The following is a 26,342-nucleotide window of genomic DNA, read 5'->3' as shown; positions in this document are numbered from 1 at the left end:
TAATACGAAGTGGTGTTTTGTGGTTAATGATCGCATTAAGTTAGTCGGAAGACATTCGCGAGTGTTATTATATTGGAGTATTCAATAAACAAAGTGTATCTGCCTATTTTCGCTTCGTGTCAGGAAGCCGCTTCATAACTCAAAAGTTTATGCGGACTTTTGAGTTAATTCGTTTGGGGTTCGGAGTAGGAGTCTACTCCGAGGGTGGGGGCTTAGGTTTCATCATCATCACCTTTCATCATTTCATTAATCATCAAGAAAAAAAATACGTCAGACATGGCTGTATGGGCATAGTTCCCTTTGCCTTACCCTTCGGGGAAAACCAAACCAAAAAAAAAAAAAAAACGACTATGGACACCTTAAACATTCGCAAGTCGCGGCTCGAGACTTCGTTCAAGGAGTACGAGCAGTTTAATGTGGAAATAATACAACTTAGTGATGACGACAAGGAGGATGTGGGGTCCATGGAGGACAAGTATTACTCGGCCCTTAGTTCCCTGAGCAGCCAACTGTCTTTGCTCTCTGGTACGGCTATGCGTACCGAGAAGCCTAACACGCCGTCAACGTCGTCTGCCACGGCTGCCAAGATCAATCTGCCTCAAATTCAAATTAAACCTTTCACTGGTAAGTACGGTGACTTTAAACCGTTTATTCAACTGTATAACAGTATGATTCATAACAACAGTTCGTTAGACAATATCCAACGCATGTACTATTTAAGGACTTTGTTAAAAGATGAGCCTTATGACTTAATTAAGAACTTACCTTTGTTAGATGAGAGCTATGAAGAGGCATTGCAATTAATTAACAGTAGATATGACAATCGTCACTTGATTATTTGTGATCATATTAACACAATCTTGGATATGCCCTCTGTATCAAAATCAACCTCAGTGCAACTGCGCGAGTTTATATCGACAGTTAGGCAGGAAATTGCGGCTTTAAAGAACTTAGACGACTCAGTTAAATCGTGGGATGCCATATTATTGTGTCTTTTGTTTCGCAAACTAGATACCTACACGGCACGAGCATATCAGATGGAACGAGACCTGAAGGCTGACCCGTCCCTCAAGGAGTTCCTTGAGTACCTCTGGAAACTGCAGACCAGGGTATGGTAAGGAAGAAACTGGCTGTCAACATCGCAACCGACTCAGGAGCCTCCGGATGTCTGAAATGTAAGTCCACAACCCACAAATTATTTAACTGCCCGCATTTTAAATGTATGGCTGTCGCTGACAGAATAAAGTTTGTTAGGGCTAACAAGTTGTGTGAGATATGCTTAAATTCACACACTAAAAAATGCAGATACCATTTCCGATGCGCTACATGCAGGCAAGCGCATAATACATTACTGCACGCTGAGGAAGTGGTCAATACAATACAGTCATGCAATTTTTCTCGTGACAATGCACATGTGATCCTTCCCACTTGCCGTGTCAAGGTTGTTGCTAAGGATGGCACGGAGCACACCATAAAGGCCTTATTAGACAGTGGCTCACAGGGTTCGTTTGTTACCAGCAAGCTTGTCAATATGCTAGGCATGACTCCTAAGCGGAATGCGGCTGATATAGTTGGTATTTCCAATGCAAAGACCAAAATATCCTATTCCCTTCCGTTGCATGTCTATTCATTGAAGTCTGACTATTCAACTACGGTCAACTGCCATGTCATTGACACAATCACATGCAAACTCCCACAAAACAAGATTGACTTGTCGCGTATGTTCATCCCACCTGCCTTACCACTTGCAGATGATAACTTTAATGTGCCTGGGGAAATTAATATGCTTATGGGTGCGGACATATTTTTTCAGGTGATACTGCCATCCACGGAGCCAGAGCGCCTCTCATCGCAGAATGAGCTGCCCACACCGCGCTTCATAAACACCAAGTTCGGCTATGTAGTGGGAGGTAGTGTTGCAGACCAGCATGCGTCTGATAAGGTTGTATCTTTGTATTGTCAAAGCTGTGATAACGGTCTTAATAATGCTGTAAGTTCATTTTGGGAAGCTGAAAGTGTACCACATGTATACAATGAAAAATCTACAGAGCACAGGCTCTGCGAAAGTGTATTCCTAAACTCTGTGAAGTTGCAGGACAATCATAATTTAGAAAAACGATTGCATAAAGATGAGAGGTCTTTCTCTGAATATCAGAGCTTTAATACTATTGGTAGCCCTGCCGATTTAATAAGCAGAGGCACCCTAAGTGACCCCAGTGATCTTCCACACTCCAAGGTACGGTGGCACGGCCCAGACTTTCAACGAAACAGTGAGTACTTAGTCAATGAACATATAGACTTACCTGTCAATTTACCTGAGCTGAAGTCTGCTACACCCGGGTCACCTGTAAACCTACCTGAGGCCCCGACCACCAGCGCCGTGATCTCCCTGGTCGCGCAATCGCAGTCGGAGGTATTTGATTATATTTACAACTATTCATCTATACAAAAAATGACACGAGTTTTAGCTTATGTACTGAGATTCTGTCGCAACATTAAATCTAAAAACGATAAGAATAAAAATAATTATTTGTCTAGTGCCGAGTTAAATAATGCATTGAGACTGATTTTGAAACATGATCAATCCCTTCACTTCAAAGGGGAATTTCACTCTATAGGAAATGGTACTTGTTTAAAAGGTAGTTTAAAGCCATTGCATCCGTTTGTAGATGAAGAGGGTTTATTAAGAGTAGGGGGCAGGCTTGACCATGCTAATCTTACCTATGTTAGGAAACACCCTTTGATATTAGCTAAAAATTCTCATGTTACACAACTTATTATTCTGAATGAGCATTATAGGCTGCTTCATGCAGGACCTAAGCTTTTGTTATCTAGCTTAAACGAAAGATACTGGATAATTAATGGTATACGAGAGATTAAAAAAGTCACTCACAAATGTATTATGTGTTTCAGACTGAAAGCGGCGGCTGCAAAACAGTTAATGGGTTCATTACCTGCGGACCGTGTCACCCCTTCGCGTCCCTTCGAGAAGGTTGGAATAGACTTCGCTGGGCCCGTCAATGTTAAGCTTTCGCGTATACGAAAGTCAGTAGTAGGTAAAGGCTATATTTGTGTTTTCGTCTGCTTTTCAACAAAGGCAATTCATCTTGAGTTGGCCTCAGACTTGACCACCGATACCTTTCTCGCTTGTTTCAAACGACTAATATCGCGACGCGGTTTGCCCACCGATGTTTATTGTGACAACGCAGCGACGTTTAAGGGCGCAGACAACCAATTAGCTGATTTGCACAAGCTGCTCGCGTCTCGAGACCATCAAACACAGGTGCAAGATTATTCAGCTACTAGAGGAGTGCGATTTAACTTCATTCCATGCTACTCACCGGTGTTTGGTGGCCTCTGGGAGGCCGCAGTCAAAAGTACAAAGTACCATTTAAAACGTATTGTACACAACACTCTGCTAACTTATGAGCAGCTTCAAACTGTTTTGTGTGAGATCGAAGCCGTACTAAATTCGAGGCCTTTAGTTCCCATGTCAACTTCAGACATCGATGACTTTTCATACCTCACGCCGGGACATTTTCTCATTGGGGTGGCTCCGACCTCATATCCAGAACAAAATGTGTCAGATGTACCTAACAATAGGTTAAGGTTTTGGGACCATTGTATAAAGCTAAAACAAATGTTTTGGAAAGTATGGTACAAACATTATCTTACCGTGTTACAAACTCGTCCTAAATGGCGAGATGATGTACCAAATATTGATGTAGGTTCTCTAGTGATACTTAGGGAACAAGACACCCCACCATTGTCATGGCCCATGGCCCGGGTAACCAAAGTTTTCCCTGGAGCTGACCAGAAAGTTAGGGCTTTAGAAGTAAAGACGCCTAATGGCAAAACTCACATTAGGTCTGTGACGAAGGTGAGCGTCTTGCCTATAGATAAGTAAATATATTTAGAATAAGATTAAAGGTTATTTTATTTTATATGTGCTTATGTATTTACTTACCTGAAGATTGTTATGTTTTACTTACATACCTATTATAGGATATTTTTATATAGAATAAGTTACATAAAATTATTATTTTAATGTTTTCATTTTGCAAACAGTTTTCTTACAAATATTGTTATGAGATGTAATGTTTTTCTCTTTTAATAATAACAATTCTTAAAACTGTTGTACATCTATACTCTGGTTGATAGTTTTTTCTTTAACTTATATAAAGGCATTGTATCAGATGTAAAAGGTTACTATTTGTACTTATGTGTCTAAAGTTTTCACTAGATTGTTTTTCACTTAACTTAAAAGAATGTTATTCATGTGCTTCATAGAATACTTTAAAAAGAATGTTTTACATTGAATTGATTAGCTTCACTTCAGTAGTATGTCCTTAATAGTTTTGATATTCTACTCTATAAGTTGTGCTTTAAAAGGTTAATTACTTCAATTTAAAAATAAGTCATATTCTGTGAGGCCGCAGCATGTTGGCAACATCAAGGTCTATATTATTTTTACTGTAATATTTTGTCCTATGGCAATATTACGGGACTTTACGCCACGGACTTTGCCGACGAGGCACGTTTTCTTGTATCTTTTAACTTTATGTAAATATTTCCTAGTTCTTAATTCTAATACAGTCCACTTTAACATCTCGAAGGGTTTTATTTACCGGAGCGACCATCGCCTCCAACACACAGGACCGCGAAAAAAGGAAAGATTAAGGGGAGGCTTTTGCCCAGCAGTGGGATCTTGTAGCCTAGATTAGATTGGATTAGATTATATAACTATAACGTTAAGCCGTTGGTCCCGGTTATTACTTACTGACGTAAGTAAGTAGTCGATACATGAGCCATGTCAGGGGCCTTTGGCGGCTCAATAGTAACCCTGACACCAGTATTGACGAGGTTGTTACTCCACTTCCCAACCACGATAGAAGAAGACTAATAACAGATGAAATAAAGACGTGAATATGTGTCACAACTTTTTTGTTTTTAATTTGATGCTTGGCAAGTCATTTATTTTGTTTTCTTTTTTTTCCTAGCAAAAAGGGCCACAACTATCCCCAAATCCCTCCCAGTCTGCTAGAGGCGTATAATATAGTGCTACATTAGCGATATATTGCGCAGAATATGGAGCCGTGTAATACTGATCAATTGTGTACCGTTCGCATAGACACGGCAAGGGAATTGTGGATTGGTTTTGATGTGCCAGTTCTGTACACTGAAGTCTGTGTAATCTTTTTTTTCTGTTGGGCAAAGGCCTCTTCCTTCTCTTTCCAACCCTCCCCGTCTTGGGCATCGTTCTGCCAAGTATGCCGGAATAATCTATGTGTAATCTATGTGTCCAAAAAGTCATGGATGTTCTTCTTCTACTGTGTGGTTTATGAGGTGTATTACCATCCCCATCAACCTTGATGTCAGGGTTGTTATTGAGCAGCCATAAGCGCCTGACATGGCTCATGTAACGATGATCTGTGCTTCAAAAGGCGTGGGCTTTGAATGCCTCTTTAAAGGTATTTAGAGTTTTATAAAAGGTGATCTTGCTTACTGGCCATATGACCATTTTATCAGTGAACAATTTCTTTGCTGACGGTATGCATTCTTGGCTGATCAGCTCAATTGAGTCTGATTGATCATGACATCTCTCTTTAATTACTAACACGAAAAACCAATAGAGCCCCGAAACATTTTGCTATTTTATGTCTTTGTTATACAGTACCCGTATTTTCTAAAGGGGTGGGCAGAACCACAAGTAATGTAAATATATAAAAGGAGAAACTGACTGACTGACATATCAACGCACAGCCTAAACGGCTAAACATAGGCACTTGAAATTTGGAAGGGACGTAGCTTAGGTACCGCAAAGGTGCACCAAGAAAGGAATTCCCGGAATTCGCACGGGAACGGGAATTAGCGGGAAAATTCTTTTGTATGAAAAATCTAAACCGCTTAAGTTAGACGCTTGAAATTTGGCATGCAGGTACCATAGTTAACTTAAAACTTAATTGCAACAGGATATTGCAAAATTCCCACGGAAACGAGAGTTAGCGGGAAAAACATTTGTATGAAAAAATCGAAACCGCGTAAGATAGATGTTTTCAATCTTGCATGTAGTAAATATAAAGTTTAGTTATGGCTGTATTTTGAAAAATGGGAGTTAGCGGGAAAAAAATTGTATGAAAAAATCTAAACTGCATAAGTTAGATGCTTGAAATTTCATATGCACTCCCACACACACAGAGATCTCTCTTTTATAACACGCCACGCGGACGAAGTCGCGGGCAAAAGCTAGTCATAACATAAACATACTGCTTATATACGTCCTAAGCCTCCCCTCATACTCTGCCACGCTGCTCCACTGCGGGTTGGTGGAGGTGTTTTACGAAGGGCCGGGACCAAGGGCTTAACATGCCCTCCGAAGCACGGAATCATTATTTTTAGGACTTTCAAGTGATTCAAGTGAGTCCTTACCAAACAATGGACGGTCTCACAAAGTGATTTCGACAATGTCCCCATCGGGAATAGAAGCTGGACCAGCAGATCGTGAGCCCTGCGCTCTAACGCCCACTTGTATTTTTTTACATACATACAAAAGATCACACCTATTTCCCGTTGGGGTAGGCAGAGACCACGGAATTCCACATCATCATCATCAGCCCATTAACGTCCCCACTGCTGGGGCACGGGCCTTCCCTATGGATGGATAGGGAGATCGGGCCTTAAACCATCACGCGGGCCCAGTGCGGATTGATGGATATTAACGACTGCTAATGCAGCCGGGTCCAACGGCTTAACGTGCCTTCCGAAGCATGGAGGAGCTCGAGATGAAAACTTTTTTTTTGTGGTCACCCATCCTATGACCGGCCTTTGCGAAAGTTGCTTAACTCCAACAATCGCAGACCGAGCGCGTTTACCGCTGCGCCACCGAGCTCCTCCATAGACACATAATCACGCTTATTTTCCATTGGGGTAGACAAAAACCACGGAATTCCACTTACTTTCTTTCAGAAACGCAATAAGTCTTCTTCTCTCGTGTGGGTTGTGAAGTGGATTATCAACATCATCAACACTGGTTCCAGGGTTATTATTGAGCCGCCAAATACCCCTGACATGGCTCATGTAACGACTACGTACTTACATCAGTAAGTCAGTAAGTAGTAACCGGGACCAACGGCTTAACGTGCCCTCCGAAACACGGATCATCTTTTCGGACAATCAGGTGATCAGCCTATAATGTCCTAACCAAACTAGGGATGATCAAAGTAATTTTTTGTGGTATTTCCTCACCGGGATTCGAACCCGGGACCTCTGGATCGTGAGCCCTATGCTCAACCACTGGTCGTTAGCGCAATAAGTAAAAACTAAGCATTATTGATTCTGCGCCGTAGCCCAGAATAGAAACCATACATAACTAAAGGGGCAGTTAATTGAAGAAAAAAATAAATAATTGAAGAAGACTGGTACCGACCAATCAGTGTCAATTTGTAGCAGCCTTATCAATCACGAAGCCGGAGGAATGTAATAAAAACGGAGTTCATTATCGAAAGCAGAAATTGTTACTAAGCTGAGGCCGTCGATTGTGCGTCTTTGAACTATTTATAGGGTGTCGGTGACGTTGAAATGAAATCTTTGAGGGATGATTCAGACCATGAATCTGAGTTAATATCTAGTGGAATTGGAGTGCTCTCTCTCTCTCTTTCTCTCTCTCTCTCTCTCTTTCTCTCTCTCTCTCTCTCTATTTCTCTCTCTCTCTCTCTCTCTCTCTTTTCTCTATTTCTCTCTCTCTTTTTTTTCTCTCTCTCTCTCTCTCTTTCTATCTCTCTCTCTTTTCTCTCTCTCTTTCTCTCTTTCTCTCTCTCCATGGTGGGGTTTGCCTTCTTCGTGTCTATCGGACGTGTCGTTCTCGGAGACATTGCACGAGCACAGGTCCTTTTTGACCACATCCCATCTTGTTTTTAGTCGACCTCTTGGTCTAAGCCCTGGTATGTTTAGATTGGATGTAACCCTCGTAATCGGGAGGTCTTTTTTTACGTGTCCAAACCAACGAAGCCTGCTCTTTTGTAATTTTTCGGAGACGTCACGCACGCCGAGACTGCCGTGAACGTATTCGTTATGGATTTTGTCGAGCCTCTTCACGTGTGGATTGTGAGAAAATACCAGCCTGATCAACTCTGGTATCAGTTATTATTGAGCCACCAATGGCCCCTAACATAACTCATGTAACGACTAGATACTTATTATTTATTATTTTTATTATTTATTTATTTTTATAAAGGTACATACAACATTACAGTGTAATCCAATGCGCTTATATCAGTAAGTAGGAACCGGGAACAACGGCTTAACACGTGCCAATCAGTTAATCAGCCTGCAATGTCCTAACCAAACTAGGGATCCCAAAGTGAATTTTGTGATATGTCCTCACTGAGATTCGAACCCGGGCCCTCGGGATCGTGAGCCCAACGCTCAAACCACTGGACCACGGAGGTCCTACAATAGATATTGTAGATAAACTCTCCTATATTTTATGAATAAGTTTTAGAAGACAGGTAATTGAGGTAATGTTTTTCAATTATAAATGACAAATGGTTAGTATTTTACGGTGACCGAATTGAATAAATCGCTGATAGAAGTGTGCCCACTGTGCAGTGGGAGGCTATTATGTTGGGTAGTTAAATATTGCACGGTTTAGTTCAGTTTTTTAAAGAACGTCTAGGGCCCTGTGCCGAGGTTTTTCTTGCAGCTTCTTTTCCCCGGCTATACAGGTTGTGAGAAGCTGCAGTAGTTTTAGGCGGATGAGACGTTCGTTATGTAAAATTGACGATTCAAAGTGTAAATATGTTACCTATTGAATAAAGATATTTTTGAATTTGAATTTAAAAAAATTCTAATTGTGTAGAATCTTTTTGGGGTTCCGTATTGTAGATAAACATTACATAATCTTAAGTGCAGTTTACTCTAACACAATTGGCGGGATTAGAACCCGGGGCCTCCGGATCGTGAGCCCAATACTCTACCACTGAACCACGGAGGCGGTTACTGCCGTTCCGCTCACTGTCTCGTCACTATGTGAGGACTGAGGATGATATTTGTCTTTAATAATCCTGACGTAGTTTGTTAGGTATATTGTAAGTAACTAATAGTTCCCCTGTTGTTTTAGATTGTAATGTGTTTGAGCTTGTTTTTATTTTTATTTCCAACACAATGTAAAGTTGTTCTAAGGAATAAATGAATATGAATATAATATATGGTAAAAACCTTTGCGTTCAAACCAGTAACGCAAATACTGTCACTTTGATACATGATATAAACTAGTCTTCCTACCATGTTATTAGAATTGATTGAATTCCCATTAAAACTGAATGAATGGAGCTGGAATTATTACCCGTACCAACTTGTTCGAATACAAGCGAATATAAATAATGATTCAATATTTTCTAAATAAGTTCACATGCGAGACTTGAATACGTTTGGATTTAATGCGATGTCTGCTGGCGAGATTAAAGGGTTTAAGCGAAATGTCTGGGGATTTTGCGTTATGTAACACTATTTGTAGGTACTATTTATGAGGCTCTGTCAGAGCTTATTATTTTGTGAAATATGTAAAATTTAGAGTTACTTTTTTTGGGTTTGAAATTTCCAATTCAATGGTTCCGCCGCTGAAAATGCTGCTATGCAAAAGGGAATTAAGTACGCTGACTTGCAGCAGCAATATTCGTTTGTCCCTTTTGCGGTGGAGACGGGTGGACCATGGTGCGAGGAAGCGAAAAAGTTCGTTAAAGAACTAGGGCGACGTCTGCGAGATCGTGGTCGCGACCCTCGCTCCTGATCATACCTGGTTCAGCACATCTCGCTGGCCATCCAACGCGGCAACGCGGCCAGCGTGATGGGTACATTTGAGGCGGGTATGCTCCGAGGCGGGATATTTGACTAACTTTAAGTGAAACATCTAGTAATAATAATTAGATAACACAGACACAGAAAATGCGATCATTAACCACAAACACTACTTCGTATTAATTATTTCGATTATTCAATTAAGAAAGCAACCATGTCGTTCACTTTCCCGCCAAAAAGCCCATTAAAGTCCTCGTTCTATGATTTTCATTCTTTATTTATAATAAATATTGCACGTCAACAAGTATTTCGCACATTATATAAATTACGTTACAATATTTTAATATTACATCACAATAAAATCATAATAATATACAAATTACATCGCTATATTGTCGTCATCCTAATTTTATGTTATTGAGAAACTCTGTTAAGTTATGACTTAACAGAGTTTCCTATTATGATATGATATGATATGAGAGCCTATTATGATAGGCTTTATGAACCAAATAACGTTTTAATTTATTTCCGAAGCATGCGCCGCTGGGCGCACCCCTGATATCACTGGGTATTGCCAAGGTTTTTCTTGCATTTTTTTTTCCCTGGCTATACAGGTTGTGAGAAGCTGCATTAGTTTTAGGCGGATGAGACGTTCGTTATGTAAAAATTGACGATTCAAAGTGTAACTATGTTACCTACTGAATAAAGATATTTTTGGATTTGAATTTTTTGAATTTGAATTTGAATATGGCGTTGTACACTTGTGGCCCAATCACATCCAAGAGCCTGCCGGTTTTGTGGCGTTTCGTCCTTAGAGTAAACAACAAGTCACCACCGCTTCGACGCAAAGGACGGTCACTATTAGGCATCTGAGCTATAGTAGGGAATATACTAATATTTTTTAATGAGAAGAACGGTAAGGTAGTTTTAAAGATGCCACTTGCTCAATTCGTATTCCATAGAATACGTCATCATCATCTCCCTAGCATTATGCAGTTATTCACAGGGTCCGCTTACCTAACCTGAAGATTTGGTCCGGTTTTTTATAGAAGCGACTGCCTGTCTGACCTTCCAACCCGGAAGGGAAAATCAGCCTAATACAGGTTAAGTGACATACCTCCGAAAATGCATTTCTCGTGAATGTGGATTTCCTCACAATGTTTTCCTTCACCGCTGAGTACGATACCATAGAATAAGTAATATAAATAAATATCCAAACGTATTTTTTTTCTTTAGCAGTAAAAAAGCGACTACATATATCAAATTTTATTTTAAGCGAATTTCGTAGAGCTAATTCATAGGCTTAGTGAAATGAACATGATATTATATTGCACTGAGACCAGAGGCCTTAGCTTTTTTTTGACGTGAATTATTGTAGATTTGACGCAGATGGCATTAACTACTTGGCCGGACAAATGGGGAGCGCTGAAGGCTGTCCCGGTAGGGGCCTTAACTAAATTCCAAAAGAATAGTATAAATTTCTTAGTTTCTTTAAATCCCAACTTTTCGCGTATTCCCCAGCTTTAATACCCGTGATATTCGCGTCCATATGCGACTAGCAACTACCCATTGCAATTATGCTGGATATAAATCGATGAACCGGTATTTCGATCACACACGGGGTACGGGATTTGAATAAATTATTAAAACAGTTCACCTAGTCCTGCAAAAAGGCTTTTAAAAGCTTTGAAATAGAAGCAGATTGAGAGTGTGTCGATCTAACTGACAATTTAGAGTATCGCTAATATTAGCCGAATGTTCGCTCAAGTTTTTTTTTTTAAGTTTTTTTTTATCTTTTCGTGTCCAGCCAGATATATTTCACCCTTAATTCTTTCGTCATCAGAGCTGAGCTAGAGACAATTTTTATTTGCTCATGGTATAATAGCTTTCTGTACGGCTAAAATGCGCAACGTGATAAAATTTTGTCACGCTCATTTTATCGATTCTGACCATATAATTGTATCGTTTTGTCGAATGGTGCTAATATGTGAACCAATGTGAATTACTCGTGTGTCTTTCAGTATTCGTTTCGGTGTCACTAAATACCCTGTATGTATGTAAGGTTGGTTATAAATTGTATTTAGGTTGTCCTAAACATTAGAAGCCTTGGAAGGAAACTTTTAATCAGTATATCACAAAATTACGACAATAAATACAACATTCAGTTGTCCACAGTTTAATTACTTTTACAATTTATTCGCGATAAGTTCTGCGGTGGCGGTAGGGTGGCCATAGTTCCGGCACTTTCTGGAAACAAGGTAATATAATTATTCTTTGAACAAAAAAAAAACAAAAAATGTATTTATATAAGTATATTAAAAAATTTACTATAATTTTTACATAAATAATAATTAACCAATATTAATTTTTATTTTTTGTCAAACGATATAATAATGTTGCTTAAGCAGAATTTGTTTTGCTGGGCCTGAAAAAACCCCGCGATAAGAGAAAAAATGACTTATTTACCAGCGGGTAGATGGCGCTGCCAATCCAGACGGATGTGTCTCTGTTTATTTTTGTGATTAAAAATACAAGCGAGTAAATTAAGCATACCGCTAGTGATTTACTTGCGCGGCAATCAGTCCTGCATCGCGTCAAGTGATATCTACGAAAAATAGTGCGAAGGAGCGAAGATGTAAGGCGGAGATTAGGGCACGGTTATTGTCGTTGAGTACCGGCTGAAGAGGTACGCGTTTCTTTGGGAGGTCACTTTGTGTAACCGTACCACAGGGGGCGAGAAATGGTGCTGTCGCAATAGTGGTGTTAAAAGTGCGAGTTATGGTGTTGGAGTGCTTTCCGGGTTTAGTGTTTGTTGCGGTTGCAATAAGTCGTCTACCCACCCACTTTTTATCTAAGGAGTAGCGGCGTCGAAACAGTACCGGATTTTCGCGCATCAAAGATAAGCGTTGATAGCGCGTTGGTCGAGGCGCCGGCTTAATAAAGAGTTTGCCGTTATTACCACGGCTGCGGGGATCCCGGGTTCGCTACCGAGTGTTCGCGACTTTTTTATTGACATTATTTTATTTTTATATTTTTAGGATTGCTTTTTGCGTTAGAAGGTTTTAATTGTAATTTTATTATTGTTATTTTTTTTTTTATTTTATAAATCTATTTTTTTTAATAAGTCGTATTGTGGTGCTATTTGCTTTTTGTTTTCACACCATTATATAATAGTTTTAGGTTTGGAAACATATTTTGATGCATTTGGAATATATTTATTTTATTAGATTTATTTTATATTTCAATGTAGAATGTTTGCGACAGTTTTAATAAAGGGCTTTTTTAAGCGCTATTTTTGTAAATGAAATTAATTATTAATATTATTTTGACATGTTTAATTCTATTTTATATTAATTAATTTTCAGTGCTATTGCATGGTATGTACTGGAGTTTTTGACGATGCTTATTGCAGATAAAGGTTAAATATGTAAAGTTTGTTTTTATTAAATTTACTTTTATTGTGTTAAGCAATGGATGAGCCGTTGCGACTACCCTGTCCTCACTGCCCTAACTCTTCTCGTCGGTTTGTAGGGTCACATGGCCTCAATATTCATATAGGGCGTATGCACAGGGACGAGCATGTATTGATGTCAAATCAAAGTTCAGATGAAGGTCTTTTACCATCCACGACGGGAAGTTTGGAAGACTTGCATATATTAAAGAAGGATGTTAGGGTTTTAAAGCACATCCCTAAGGGGGCGCGCAGCTGTGCGGCGGGTAAGCTGCGTGATATAATCAATAATTGTGTTAACTCGAATGATAAGCAGGATTGGTATAAGTTATTTACTTTTGCATATGTGGCTTTGCGGGTACCTAATAGGGCAGACAACCGGGGTTTAACCGTAAAGGTAAAGGAGAATGTTACTTCTGGTAACGTAAGCTTTCTCTCATCGGGGCCGCGCGTCATCAAGCCCTACAGTGTGTATAGGGCGATTGAGGCTAAGGTTTTTGAGGGGGATTTGAGGGGAGCTGTTAGGCTTATAACATCGGATGACACTTTTGCGCCAGCTGACGATAACACGCTTTCGTCTTTGCGTGCTAAGCATCCGGCCCCTTCGCGCCCTTTAGTTATGCCCAGTGAACCGGACATATCTTTTCCGTATTTAACCGTGTCGGACGAGGATGTTGAGGGGGCTATTTCCTCTTTTTATAGCGGCTCTGCTGCTGGTCTGGATGGAATTCGACCACAGCATCTTAAGGAGTTAACATCGTCTGCTGCGGGTGACAATGGCCGTCGTCTTTTAGCATCGCTTACCAGGTTGTGCAATTTTTTGCTACGGGGGACCCTAGATCGTGAGGTTTGCCCTTACTTGTATGGCGCAACGTTGTGTGCCTTGGCGAAAAGTGATGGTGGAATAAGACCAATAGCGGTGGGCAGTACATTTCGTCGCCTAGTTGCGAAGTTGGGTTGCTTTGCCGCGAGGGAGGACATGGCCAGATACTTACAGCCTCATCAGCTTGGTTTTGGGACGCCATTGGGCTGTGAGGCGGCTATTCATGCCACACGTACTTTTGTCAGTGATAGCAGTAACGCTGATGCAGTAATCGTAAAGCTGGACATTAAAAATGCTTTTAATAGCTTAGAGCGGGATACAATGCTGGCGGAGGTTAAAGAGCACATACCGTCTCTGTATCCATTTTTGCATCAGTGTTACTGTTCTCACAGCAAGTTGTTCTGTGGCGGTAGCACGATTCCATCGCAAGTGGGTGCTCAGCAGGGCGATCCCTTAGGTCCGCTAATTTTCAGTCTGGCGATGCAGAGGGCGGTCATTTCAATCCAGTCACCCCTTAATCTGTGGTATTTGGATGACGGGACCATTGGCGGGCCTCCGGAGGTAGTTTTAAGTGACATTCCGGTCCTTCTCCGAAATTTATCAGCAATGGGCTTGGAGGTTAATGCACAAAAATGTGAGTTTTACGGTTGCAGTCAAGGCGTACAGTCAGTTTTTTCGCAGTTCGAGGTACTGTTGCCGGGCTTGCAGAATAAAAGCAGGGATTCACTTTCTTTGTTGGGAGCCCCAATCTTTGCCGAAGGGGTGCCGTCACTTTTATCGGCGAAGGGGGATATGCTGAATTCCCGGAAGGTACACTTGAAACAGCTTCACACCGGTGTAGCATTAGTTTTGCTCAGGAGTTGCCTTGCCATGCCCAAGTTGACCTATACCCTAAGGACTTCCCCTTCGTGGCTGTATCCCGCGCAGGTTCAATCTTGGGATTTATGTTTGAGGGGAATTTTAGAGAATATTCTTAATATTGCTTTGGATAACGATCAGTGGTCCCAGGCATCTTTACCGATTAGGCATGGGGGTCTTGGCATTCGTGGAATGGAGGGTACGGGTGTTGCCGCTTTTCTTGGTTCCGCGTATGGTGTTCGCGGTCTGGTCGCTCAGATTCTCCGTATTGATGGTGACAGACTGACGATTCCGTTCGTGGACCAGGCTTTAAGCGAGTGGAATGGGTTATGCCCTAACCAGTCGGCTCCGGACCGCCTGGGGGCTCAGAGGGATTGGGATGAAAAACTGTGCAAAATTGTTTTTGATGATTTGTTACAGCGTTCGTCTGGGGCTGGTTTGGCGCGCTTGAAGGCAGCTGCTAGGCCGGAGTCGGGCGCTTGGCTTCATGCTCTGCCTTCCCCGCAATTAGGAACACTTTTAGACAGGGATACTACGCGAATCGCCGTTGCGTATCGTTTGGGCTGTAATGTATGTATCCCTCACAGGTGTATTTGTGGGGTGCGTGTTGAGGCTGATGGGCACCATGCTCTTAGCTGCATCAGGTCCGCTGGCAGGTTTTCGCGACACGGAGCCCTTAATGACATTCTCCGTCGTGCTTTGGTGTCAGCGAACATCCCCTGCGTTCTGGAGCCCCCGGGTTTGAGCCGTGCGGACGGTAAGCGGCCGGACGGTTTGTCTTTGGTCCCATGGGAGCGGGGGCGTAGTCTGCTGTGGGATGCGACGTGCGTTAGCACTTATGCTGCGTCGCATCTCTCCGGCACTATTCGGACGGCGGGAGCGGCTGCGGAGTCAGCGGCAAGGGCAAAGCATGTAAAATATGCTAATTTGAGTCCAAATTATTGCTTTTTGCCCTTTGCCGTTGAGACTGGGGGCCCATGGGGTTGCGAGGCACTGGATTTCGTTAGGGAGCTGGGGAGGCGGTTGCGTGAGAAGGGCCATGATCCGCGTTCCGGATCGTTTTTGGTTCAGCGCATTTCACTGGCTGTTCAACGTGGAAATGCGGCCAGTTTAATGGGTAGCTTTGAGCCGGAAGCGGTCCGGGGTGGGCTACTGGAGTAGGCAGTTTTGGACGAAGCCAATTGTGGTTTTGTTTTTGTATTTTGACGAAGCTTGTGCGGATTTTATTATGTATGAATTGAATATGCTTTCCCTTATTTTATTTTTTTTTAATATGAATGTTGGTACTGACGAAGCCTGTGGTGGATTTACATTCTGTTTTTTTATGAATAAATCAATTACCTGGTTGGTCATTGTGTTTAAATTATTATTTTTTTACACGACTTCAATAAATTAAACATTCCAAGCTCTTTTTCCCCATAATTCTACATATATAACATATTATAAGTATAACGTAGTAACTTGAAACCTTTCGTTGAACTAAAATATCTCTTAGAACAAAGGACTCTCACACGAATCCGCGCCAAAAATACCAAAAAGAGCTTTTAGATCACAGAAATAAAATCTCTATTCCTAAGGAAATACAGTGCAATAAATAAACGACTACAGAGTATACCGATTATATTCATAAGTTATGAAAATAGCGTTTCGCCTCTATACATACACTATTTTACATTGGTACTTGACAGCGTTTGGTTTGGTCGAATTTCTAAGCGTTCTTGGAATTTTCGAGATTCGTAGTGCTAGTATAGTTGAGCCGTAGAATAAGGAATAATAATTTATATATTTATATGTGTATTATTATTATGTAGTTTATATACTTGTACGTGTATCTATCATGGTATTTTATTTTTATATGTAAGTACAAGTATTGAAAGAATTGTACTATATTTAAACTTAAACTTAAAAAATGGCTTATTGAGCAGGTATTCTATAGTTTTGACGACCAGTAATTGATAATATATTTTAATGTAATTGAATTCTGTACTCATCATCATCATCATCAACAGCCTATATACGTCCCACTGCTGGGCACAGGCCTCCCCTCAATCAACCGGAGGGGGTATGGAGCATACTCCACCACGCTGCTCCAATGCGGATTGGTGGAGGTGTTTTTACGGCTAATAGCCGGGACCAACGGCTTAACGTGCCCTCCGAAGCACGGAATCATCTTACTTTTTCGGACAATCAGATGATTCAAGCCTGAAAAGTCCTTACCAAACAAAGGACAGTCTCACAAAGTGATTTCGACAATGTCCCCATCGGGAATCGAACCCGGACCTCCAGATCGTGAGCCTAACGCTCTAACCACTAGACCACGGAGGCTGTTACTAGACCACGGAGGACCTTCGGTCATATTTTAGCTTTCAATTGTATGGGCGTCACGTCAAGTATAGTGTCTGTGTAAAATGGGGCTAGTATATCCAGGTTTGTTGTTTCAAAGGCGAAATGTGAGGTTCTAAGAGCTATTTATAAACAAACTCCATTTAAACTGCAATCCAACTGCAATAGGACCTGCTGTACAACCGCGTTCCACTGCTGACATTTTCAATGGCAGTAAAAAATTATATATTTAGAAAAATATGTGAAAACAGCTAAAAATTTAAGAAGCTAACAGAACATAATTTGAAAGTCTGAGCGTTTGTTTGAGTGATTGAGGTGAATATGTAAGTGTAAATGTGAGTATAAACTGTTACGACAGATATTTAATCAATCGTCCGTATCGGTACTTAATTTTTTTTTATCCCGCAAGTTTTAGAATCTTCAAGAAGAATCGGTGGCAACCCTATTCCTCGAATACTGTATTGTGCTTACTTTATGAGATAAATGTAATATTTTCTATTTGAATATGATATGTTATGTACATTTCTTGAGTCTGAACTTTGCTCTATTCTTTATTCTTGATATATGGTATTGAATTCTACTAGATAGTACTTGATAGACTCTCTCATTGTTATAACGATTTCAAATACGTTTTTTTTTATCAAAATTATTTTTGTGTGCAATTATCGAAGGTTTGATGTGTCGCTTTACCCGATTACTCTAGCCATAGAGGCAGCCAATCAGCTCGCGACACCAAACACTTCAGGACCCCGATACCGACGCGTGGTCGACGACTTCCCTCAATCAGCGCTTATCGCTATCGACCCACTAGGGTCGATAAATTCTTTCAAATATTTTTCCTCTCAGACGACGCCCTGAGCCGAGGTTCGCGCCCAACTTTTTAAATTTTCCAGATATAAGGTTGTCTGGAAGAAATTGCTGTTTAGCAAGGTTACTTTCTTTTGTCCGTTTGTAAGATGGTTACAAACCTTATGTAAGAAATCTAAAAAGTTGGAATTGACCTAAGGTTTTTCGTGCGCAATTCTTAATTATCCCAAGTTTCTTAAACGTATGGTCACATCCCGGCAGCCATGTTTGTTATTTATAGTCCGGCCCTTAGGTTCCGCTAGCTTTTAAATAACGTTTTTACGGCTTTTGTTATGGAAGATAATCTAAGATTAATGTTTTATAATACGTATTTGTTAGGGATGTTTTACATAATGTTTCATTAGTGTTCACTGACATACTTTAAACAAATAGACTCACAATCGCTAAGGTTGTTTTCTTAATCAACGTCCGAACCGTGTTGTAAATACGTATACATTAAATGATGTATATAGAATAAGTTCGTTCCCTCAATATAAAATGTTATGGTTGTTAAAATAAAGAGCAATATCGGTTGTACAGATTGTCAAATGAAAAAGTGCTGGAAAGAGTTGAAGAAAGGAGGACCATAATGAAGACTATAGAGAACCGGAGAGGAAATATGATTGGCCACCTGATACGACACGATTCATTTATGACAAACATCATAGAAGGAAAAATTGAAGGGAAGAGAGGAAGGGGTAGACCTAGGAGAACACTTATGAAACAAATAAAAGAGAAGGTGCTGCAGGTCGTGTCATATCAGGAGGTGATGGATTTGGCGGGAAGAAGAGAGGAATGGCGATTACTCCACCGACAAGAGCGCAGCTCTCAAATAAAGAGAGAGAGAGTGTGTGTCGTATTTACGCTCATTGCAACTAAATTCAATCTTGACACGCCGTCGCTTGGTGACAAGATGCACCGCAGACGCTTTTTACAGAGATTGGTAGTCTGTTTGTTTATATACGAGGTCAATGTTAGTGTTTCTGTAATTATGCGAGCCACTTAGTCACGGATACAATACGATAGACTTAATTGTGCTCGTTGTAAATTTTTTTTACCGTTGATTGGTTTGCTCTTGGCCCCAGACTTGCCCGAAGGCAAGTTCCGGGTTCGAATCCCGGTGGGGATATATCACAAAATGCAATTCATCCAAAAGAGCAATATTGCTATTTGACTGTTATTTGCATTGCTCACTCACTTTTTTATGCGCAAAAGACAAATTGCAATATTGCTTTTTTTGCTGAATTGTTTCGATATGGCCTTTTTAACCCCCCAGCGCTCACAAAAGGGTTTTTGTGATATACTCCCAGATCGTGAGCCCAATTCTCAAATACTGGACTACGAGGGCCGTTTGGCACTGGAAGTTAAAGAAGAACCTATTGTTGAGATCATCTCAATCCATACGAAGCAGTTTTCCTTTCTGGCTCTCTGCCAGAGGAACCAAATTACCTAAATAGTGCTTAACAGAACCGCGGGACAGTGTTCTTTGTTCCGTATTTGTAATGAAGTTTTTAGTTTTAACTCGAGTAGTTACTCGTAGTTTTAGTTTTAACTGTTGGTCTGTCAGTTAGTTCGACCGCGAAGCCGGGTCGGAATATGTTAATCAGTTTCAAAATTAATATGTGCTGATGGCTTTAGAGAATTATACATAACATAATATAAACAGCCTATACACGTACGACGACGCTCAGTGGGTAGGCCCGCTACAAGGTGGATCGACGATCTGGTTGGTGAAGGTCGCGGGAAGCCGCTTGATGCGGGCAGCGCAGGACCGATCGTCGTGGAGATCCTTGGGGGAGGCCTATGCCCAGCAGTTGGCGTCGTACGGCTGATAATGATGATGACACGTCCCACTGTTGGGCACAAGCCTCCCCTCAATCAACCGGAGGGGGTATGGAGCCACTACGCTACTTCACTGCGGGTCGGTGGAGTTGTTTGGGAGGTTTTAGAGAATTATTACATAAATATAAACAAATTCTACAGGGTTTTCAATGACATCGTAACAAATACTGAGGGGGATGATTCAGACAATGATTCTGAGTTGTTATCATATGGATTTTCGTGTCGGAAATAAAAATATTTTCAGTTCCATACTTTTGAGACGAAAAATTCTACTTGATATCAATTCAGAATCATAGTCCGAACCATCCCTTAAAGTTTTCGTTACGCTATCACTAACACCCTGTACCCTAGACCCTAGACACTCACGCCTATAATCCACTGCGCAGACTATGAAATACATTTTTTTTGTGCCGCAAATGTATTTACCATCATTTTCACCACGGAGATAAAGAAAGAGGTTGGAAGGGCCAAATGAGCGCGAAACGCAAGTATGAGCAAATAGTTCATACTTCAACTTTGCACTGCACTTGTCCGCAAACTTTACAACGCATGGAGCACCGCGATAGTATATTAAAATGTCGTCTTGTGTATAATAATTTTCAGGGCAAAAAGTCAAATATCGATTATCATGCAGTCTTTCTTATCACAGGAAATCTAAATTCTTATTATGATCGGCTACTTATCAAAATTTTTTTTTTGAGTGCAGTATCTTCTTCTATTGTGTGGGTTGTGAGGTGTCAGGGTTATTATTGAGCCGCCAAAGCCCCTGACGTGACTCAAACGACCGATCAACTTACTTCTGGACAATCAGGTGATCAGCAAAATACTGCTGCTGCGCTTATGCAGTATTTTTTGCGTGATTTATTATAGATTTGCCGCATATGGCATTCACTACTTGACCGGACCAATGGGAGCGTTGAAGGCCCTAAGGTGGTCCGTGCTTCAGGGGAAACTACATATATACTTATGCGAAAATATAGCCTAGTGGGAGCGACATTTTAAAAGTCCAACATTTTATGCCAGTGACATATTTACGATAAAATAAATCTCTTCAAATGTAGTGCACCCGATAAAGTCATAAAGTTACAACACAATTTAAAAGTAAAAAATTCAATAAAATGCAAAGCCAACAGTAAACGTAGTGAATAATAAAAAGGTTTTTTTTAAGCAAAATTCGGTGTTATATCATTTCGGTGTGTCAGATTGAAAATGATGAATTTTACATCCAATGAATTTATTTTGAATGCACCAATTTGGAAAAGTGCTTTAAGTGCATATCGTTGGTTGCAAGTTAATTATGTTTTTAATATGATTTTTGACCAATATTTTTCTATTCAATTAACTTACATACCTAGTTGATGTCATCGGCCTCGTAAGTACAAAATTCAAATTCAAAAATATCTTTATTGAGTTAGGTAACATAGTTACATTTTGAATCGTCAATTTACACATAACGAACGTCTCATCCGCCTAAAACTACTGCAACTTCTCACAACCTGTATAGCCGGGGAAAAGAAGCTGCAAGAAAAACCTCGGCACAAGGCCCTAGACGTTCTTAAAAAAAAATACATAAAATATTGTAATACAAATTGAGTAATTTAACTGCCTAATATCAGTTCTCAGACAGATAAATTAATGTAGCTCTTTAACTTTACTCTTTAACTATGCTATTGTACACATACATACATAAACTCACGCCAATTTCCCACCGGGGTAAGCAGACTATGGAATTCTATTTGCTTCGATCCTGACACACTCATCTTGCTTCCTCTTCATTCATCAACGACGCTGTTGTTATTCCAAATATATAAATTAACTAGCGACCCGCCCCGGCTTCGCTCAGGTGCAATGCTGAGGAAAAAACTAAATTATTTACGACATCTCATTAAAAACGTCAAAAATAACAGTATTTCTTCACTATTTAATGGATGTTATTATACACATAAACCTTCCTCTTGAATCACTCTATCTATTAAAAAAAACCGCATCAAAATCTGTTACTTAGTTTTAAATATTTAAGCGTACATAGGGATATAGGGACAGAAAAAGCGACTTTGTTTTATAGTATGTTGTGATAAACGAACATAATATATCTTCACGCCTGTGTCCCCCAAGGGGTAGGCAGAGGCGTATAGTATATACACCCACTCCTCGCCAGGTATGTTTAAGTTCCATGTAATAGCCGGCCTATTGCCATTAACCGGGCACAACTGAAGGAAACCACGTGATATCAATTTATCTATGATCCAAATATGAATTCAAACTTATGAAGTCGAATTCAGTGGTAAACCACTGTACATAAACTGCCTATATACGTCCCACTGCTGGGCACAGGCCTCCTCTCAATCAACCGGAGAGGGTACAGCCTCCGTGGTCTAGTGGTAAGAGCGTTAGGCTCACGATCTGGAGGTCCGGGTTCGATTCCCGATGGGGACATTGTCGAAATCACTTTGTGAGACTGTCCTTTGTTTGGTAAGGACTTTTCAGGCTTGAATCACCTGATTGTCCGAAAAAGTAAGTTGATTCCGTGCTTCGGAGGGCACGTTAAGCCGGGTTGGTAAACCACTGTATAGCTGAAAATTAGATATCAACCCTTCACGTGCAATGTTATTTTTCGATAAACACATTGGAATTTATATACATAGCCACTATAGCAAGAAAAAAATGTGCCTCACATATGGGGCATGCCCGTAAACATAACATAAACAGCCTATATACCACCGCTGGGCATACGCCTCCCCTCAATCAACCGGAGGGGCCCTTATGGTCTGAAAAATAGCCGTTGGTCCCGGCTATTAGCCGTAAAAACACCTCCACCAACCCGCATTAGAGCAGCGTATTGGAGTATGCTCCATACCCCCTCCGGTTGATTGAGGGGAGGCCTGTGCCCAGGGACGTATATAGGCTGTTTATGTATGTATGTATTGTCTGAAAAATAAACCTACAGACAAACGTGTTAGCCATATGACAGTTTGGAACTCATAGGAAATTAATCTCCGACATTTGGAGAATTGCACGTACTTCGGCGTTTCACTTTACTCGACAGTAATGTGTCGCAGGAGCTCGGTGGCGCAGCGGTTATCGCGCTTGGTCTGCGATTGTTGAAGTTAAGCAACTTTCGCAAAGGCCGGTCATAGGATGGGTGACCACAAAAAAAAAGTTTTCATCTCGAGCTCCTCCGTGCTTCGGAAGGCACGTTAAGCCGTTGGTCCCGGCTGCATTAGCAGTCGTTAATAACCATCAATCCGCACTGGGCCCGCGTGATGGTTTAAGGCCCGATCTCCCTATTCATCAATCAATCAATCAATAATACTTTATTGCACAACAACATAAACAAAGGACATAAACATACGAATAAAACATAAGCACAATAGGCGGCCTTATTGCTAAACAGCAACCATCCATAGGGAAGGCCCGTGCCCCAGCAGTGGGGACGTTAATGGGCTGATGATGATGAATGTGTCGCATCAGCTCAGTCTCACAGATGAAATGATTTTTTGCAGAACAATTAGGACGACTTTTCTTTTGTTGACTGTGCAAAATCCGTAGCCTTTTGGAGAACACGTGATTACATTGTAGTTTGCCTTGGTTTGGACCCCGATACCGACCCCGACGGCGACCCACTAGGGTCGATTAATCCTTTCAAATATTCTTCCTTTCAGACGACGCCCTGAGCCGAGGTTCGCGCCCAACTGGGCACCCTCAGGCCTGTTGTCTTAAACGTTTCTTTAGAGCCTTCAGCGCTCCCCATTTGTCCGGCCAAGTAGTTAATGCCATCTGCGGCAAAACTACAATAAGTCACGTCAAAAAAGAAAGCTGATTGCTGTTCACACCATCTAATTCTATTTTTAGTTATACCTGTCATTGTCTTATCCGCTGAAAAAGAAAGGGACGGGTAATTGACAGGCATAAAATTAATGGAACATACGTCAATTTTAGGCAGAAATTTAAAAAGCCCTTCCAAAATGTTGTATTAGCCCATAACCCGACAGAATGAAGTTGACTGCACACGTCTAACGAGTTGCATTTGAGCGAGATGCCGGTTTTATTCGCCCGGGTTATTCATTCATTTTAAAATTATTTTAAAATTGACAGTTGTCAATCGTCCGTTCCTTTCCGTTGCGGCGGATAAGAAAATGACGGGTATAGTTCAAGATAAAATTAGGAGGTGTCTGTAGGAATCGGGGCCTGTGTGTTTCTTTTTTTAAATTTTAGAAATTCTTATACAATACTTATAAAACAATCTTACTACCGATTTCAATATTGAGAACTGAGTCCTCATGAGATATACCTAAAGCGGAACGCTTTAAGTATCTTCCACGAACAGTAATAATATATTTCAGACAAACATATCGGCTTACTAATTATAACTCACACGGCAATGTTGCAAACAATGATGTGCTGTTCTTGGGAATGTTTCCAAAGTGGAAATATTCCTGTTGTAAAGACTGTTTAATACTTAGAACTCAAATTTTTGAAATTGTTTTTTTTATACTCTGATCTTTTATTCTTTTTTTTTGACGTGACTCATTATAGAAAAAAAAGAAAAAGGATCCGAGTATAAAAAAAACAATTTGAAAAATTGAAAAATATAATTTGAGAAATATACTCTGATGTAGCTCTGATCCTACCTGTCTTAAAGCTAGTTAGTAAAGTTTTTTTTACAAAACTTTTACGCGTTTTTACTGCAAGCACATTAGGCCGTTGGTCCCGGTTACTACTTCTGATGTAACGTAGTCGTTACATGAGTCACGTCAGGGGACTTTGACGGCTCAATAATAACCCTGGGGTTGATGAGGTTGATACTACACCTCACAACCCACACGATAAAAGAGAAGAAGATAGATATATAACATATCATATAAGCAAATAGACTACCAATCCCTGTAAGGCGTGTCAAGATCGAATTGACGAATCGACACTGTACAACCGATATTGTTCTTTATTTACTTAAAATGACTGACACCAGGGTTGATGAGGTTGGTGATCCACCTCATAACCCACACGATAGAAGAAGTAACTAGAGACAGAAATTCTCTCCTAAATCCGGCTTTGGCTTTTGCCCGTTATGTCGGCAGTGCACTAATTGGTGTCGGCAGTGAAGCGGGCCTCGAATATTGCATCATACACACTATAGGAGAATGATGTTCCCGAAATGGAAACATTCCAAGAAACGGCATATTATCACTGGTTGCAAGTTGGTGGTTGTTAAAGTCGGCCGGGATACGGCCAATTACAAGATAGTGATGTAAAGAGTATTCGCATTTCGCTTTCGCACTAATAAGTGTGTTTCAATTCGCTTCTATAAGTAATACATGCATACATACGGTCACGAGCATTAATATGTATACACTTTAGTACCATGTCACATTAACTTTTTTGACAAATTGAACTGTAAGTCTCACTAAATGTCAAATATGTTAGTGCGACAGAGTCCTAAAGTGGGTACATTATATTGCTCATGACTGTACATAAATCGAAAACCCTAATGAGGTAGGGTTGACAGCCACAAGTAAATAAAGACAACTCGAAGCCCTATTATGTGTAATCGGGTCAATTTCATAGAAATTAAAAAAAACTTCCGAATGAAAAATTTTTGTATGACTGTGTTAAATTTTTTTTAAAAAATAATTGATATTTAATAATTGAATGTTTTACGAGCAAAATATTATTCGATCCTGACAAAAAATAAATTTAAATAAATAAAAATGAATAAATAAATCTTTATTCCTTGTAACCATTGAATCATATGACTTATTTCTAGTGTTAGTATAAAATAAAAATAACATAAATATCAAAAACTTATATAATACATTTTGGGTGCGTGCAGCCCACTGCAGCGACGCAACCTTGCTCTCTGTTCGATTGGGGATAAGAGCCCCTCATCCCCAATCGAACAGAGAGCAAGGTTGAGGAAATTTGATGAGGGCGACACATAAGAGCTTTTAAATTAGCAACTAATCTAAAATTAGACATAAAAAATGAAGACATTAGAAATAACGCTGAGTCCGTGGAAAGTGTCTACGGTTAAGAATAAGAATAATTTATTTCCCAGAAAACAGTATTTACAGATGTAATTGTATACAGTAGTCCGTGTTTTCAGCTTACAAGTAAGCATGCAAATTTATGTTGTTGCTACACATGCATTTACAATTAAATAAGAATTATATAATGCAAATCAATCATAAAATAAAATAATAATAAAATTCTAATTAACAATGTCAAAATTTAGTTTTTGTAATCTAGAAATTCCTTAATACTATAAAAGCAATGTTGTAGCAGCTTAAAAGCAGTTTTGGTCATGTTTTTAAATACGGTGGGATGTTTATTATATATAACTATACACATATTTGATATATTCCTCTTGTAAATATATTTCTGGGC

At 40.2% G+C, this 26,342-nt stretch overlaps 2 protein-coding genes and 1 long non-coding RNA gene across 4 annotated transcripts in view; 2 read left to right on the top strand and 1 right to left on the bottom strand.

Moving 5' to 3' along the window:
* The window catches only part of LOC126378245 (uncharacterized), a 380,400-nt gene that overhangs the window by 186,972 nt on the left and 167,086 nt on the right, over positions 1-26,342 (bottom strand). The gene's annotated exons all lie outside the window — the stretch shown is intronic.
* Positions 1-26,342, top strand: part of LOC126378048 (titin-like) — a 795,425-nt gene that overhangs the window by 626,939 nt on the left and 142,144 nt on the right. The window lies entirely within an intron of this gene.
* LOC126378112 (uncharacterized) lies at positions 1,089-4,610 on the top strand. Its single transcript, XM_050026290.1, has 2 exons — positions 1,089-1,175; positions 1,814-4,610. Exon 2 carries the CDS (start codon positions 2,453-2,455, stop codon positions 3,905-3,907), a length of 1,455 nt encoding a protein of 484 aa, XP_049882247.1. The 5' UTR covers positions 1,089-1,175; positions 1,814-2,452; the 3' UTR covers positions 3,908-4,610.

Source organism: Pectinophora gossypiella, chromosome 25, assembly GCF_024362695.1.
Source record: "Pectinophora gossypiella chromosome 25, ilPecGoss1.1, whole genome shotgun sequence".
Classification (NCBI taxonomy): domain Eukaryota; kingdom Metazoa; phylum Arthropoda; class Insecta; order Lepidoptera; family Gelechiidae; genus Pectinophora; species Pectinophora gossypiella.
The sequence above is the reverse complement of the archived record's forward strand: the minus strand, read 5'-3'. Positions and strand labels throughout refer to the sequence as shown.

Coding starts and splice junctions, on each gene's coding strand:
- LOC126378112 (XM_050026290.1), top strand. CDS start 2,453: ATGACACGAGTTTTAGCTTATGTACTGAGATTCTGTCGCAACATTAAA.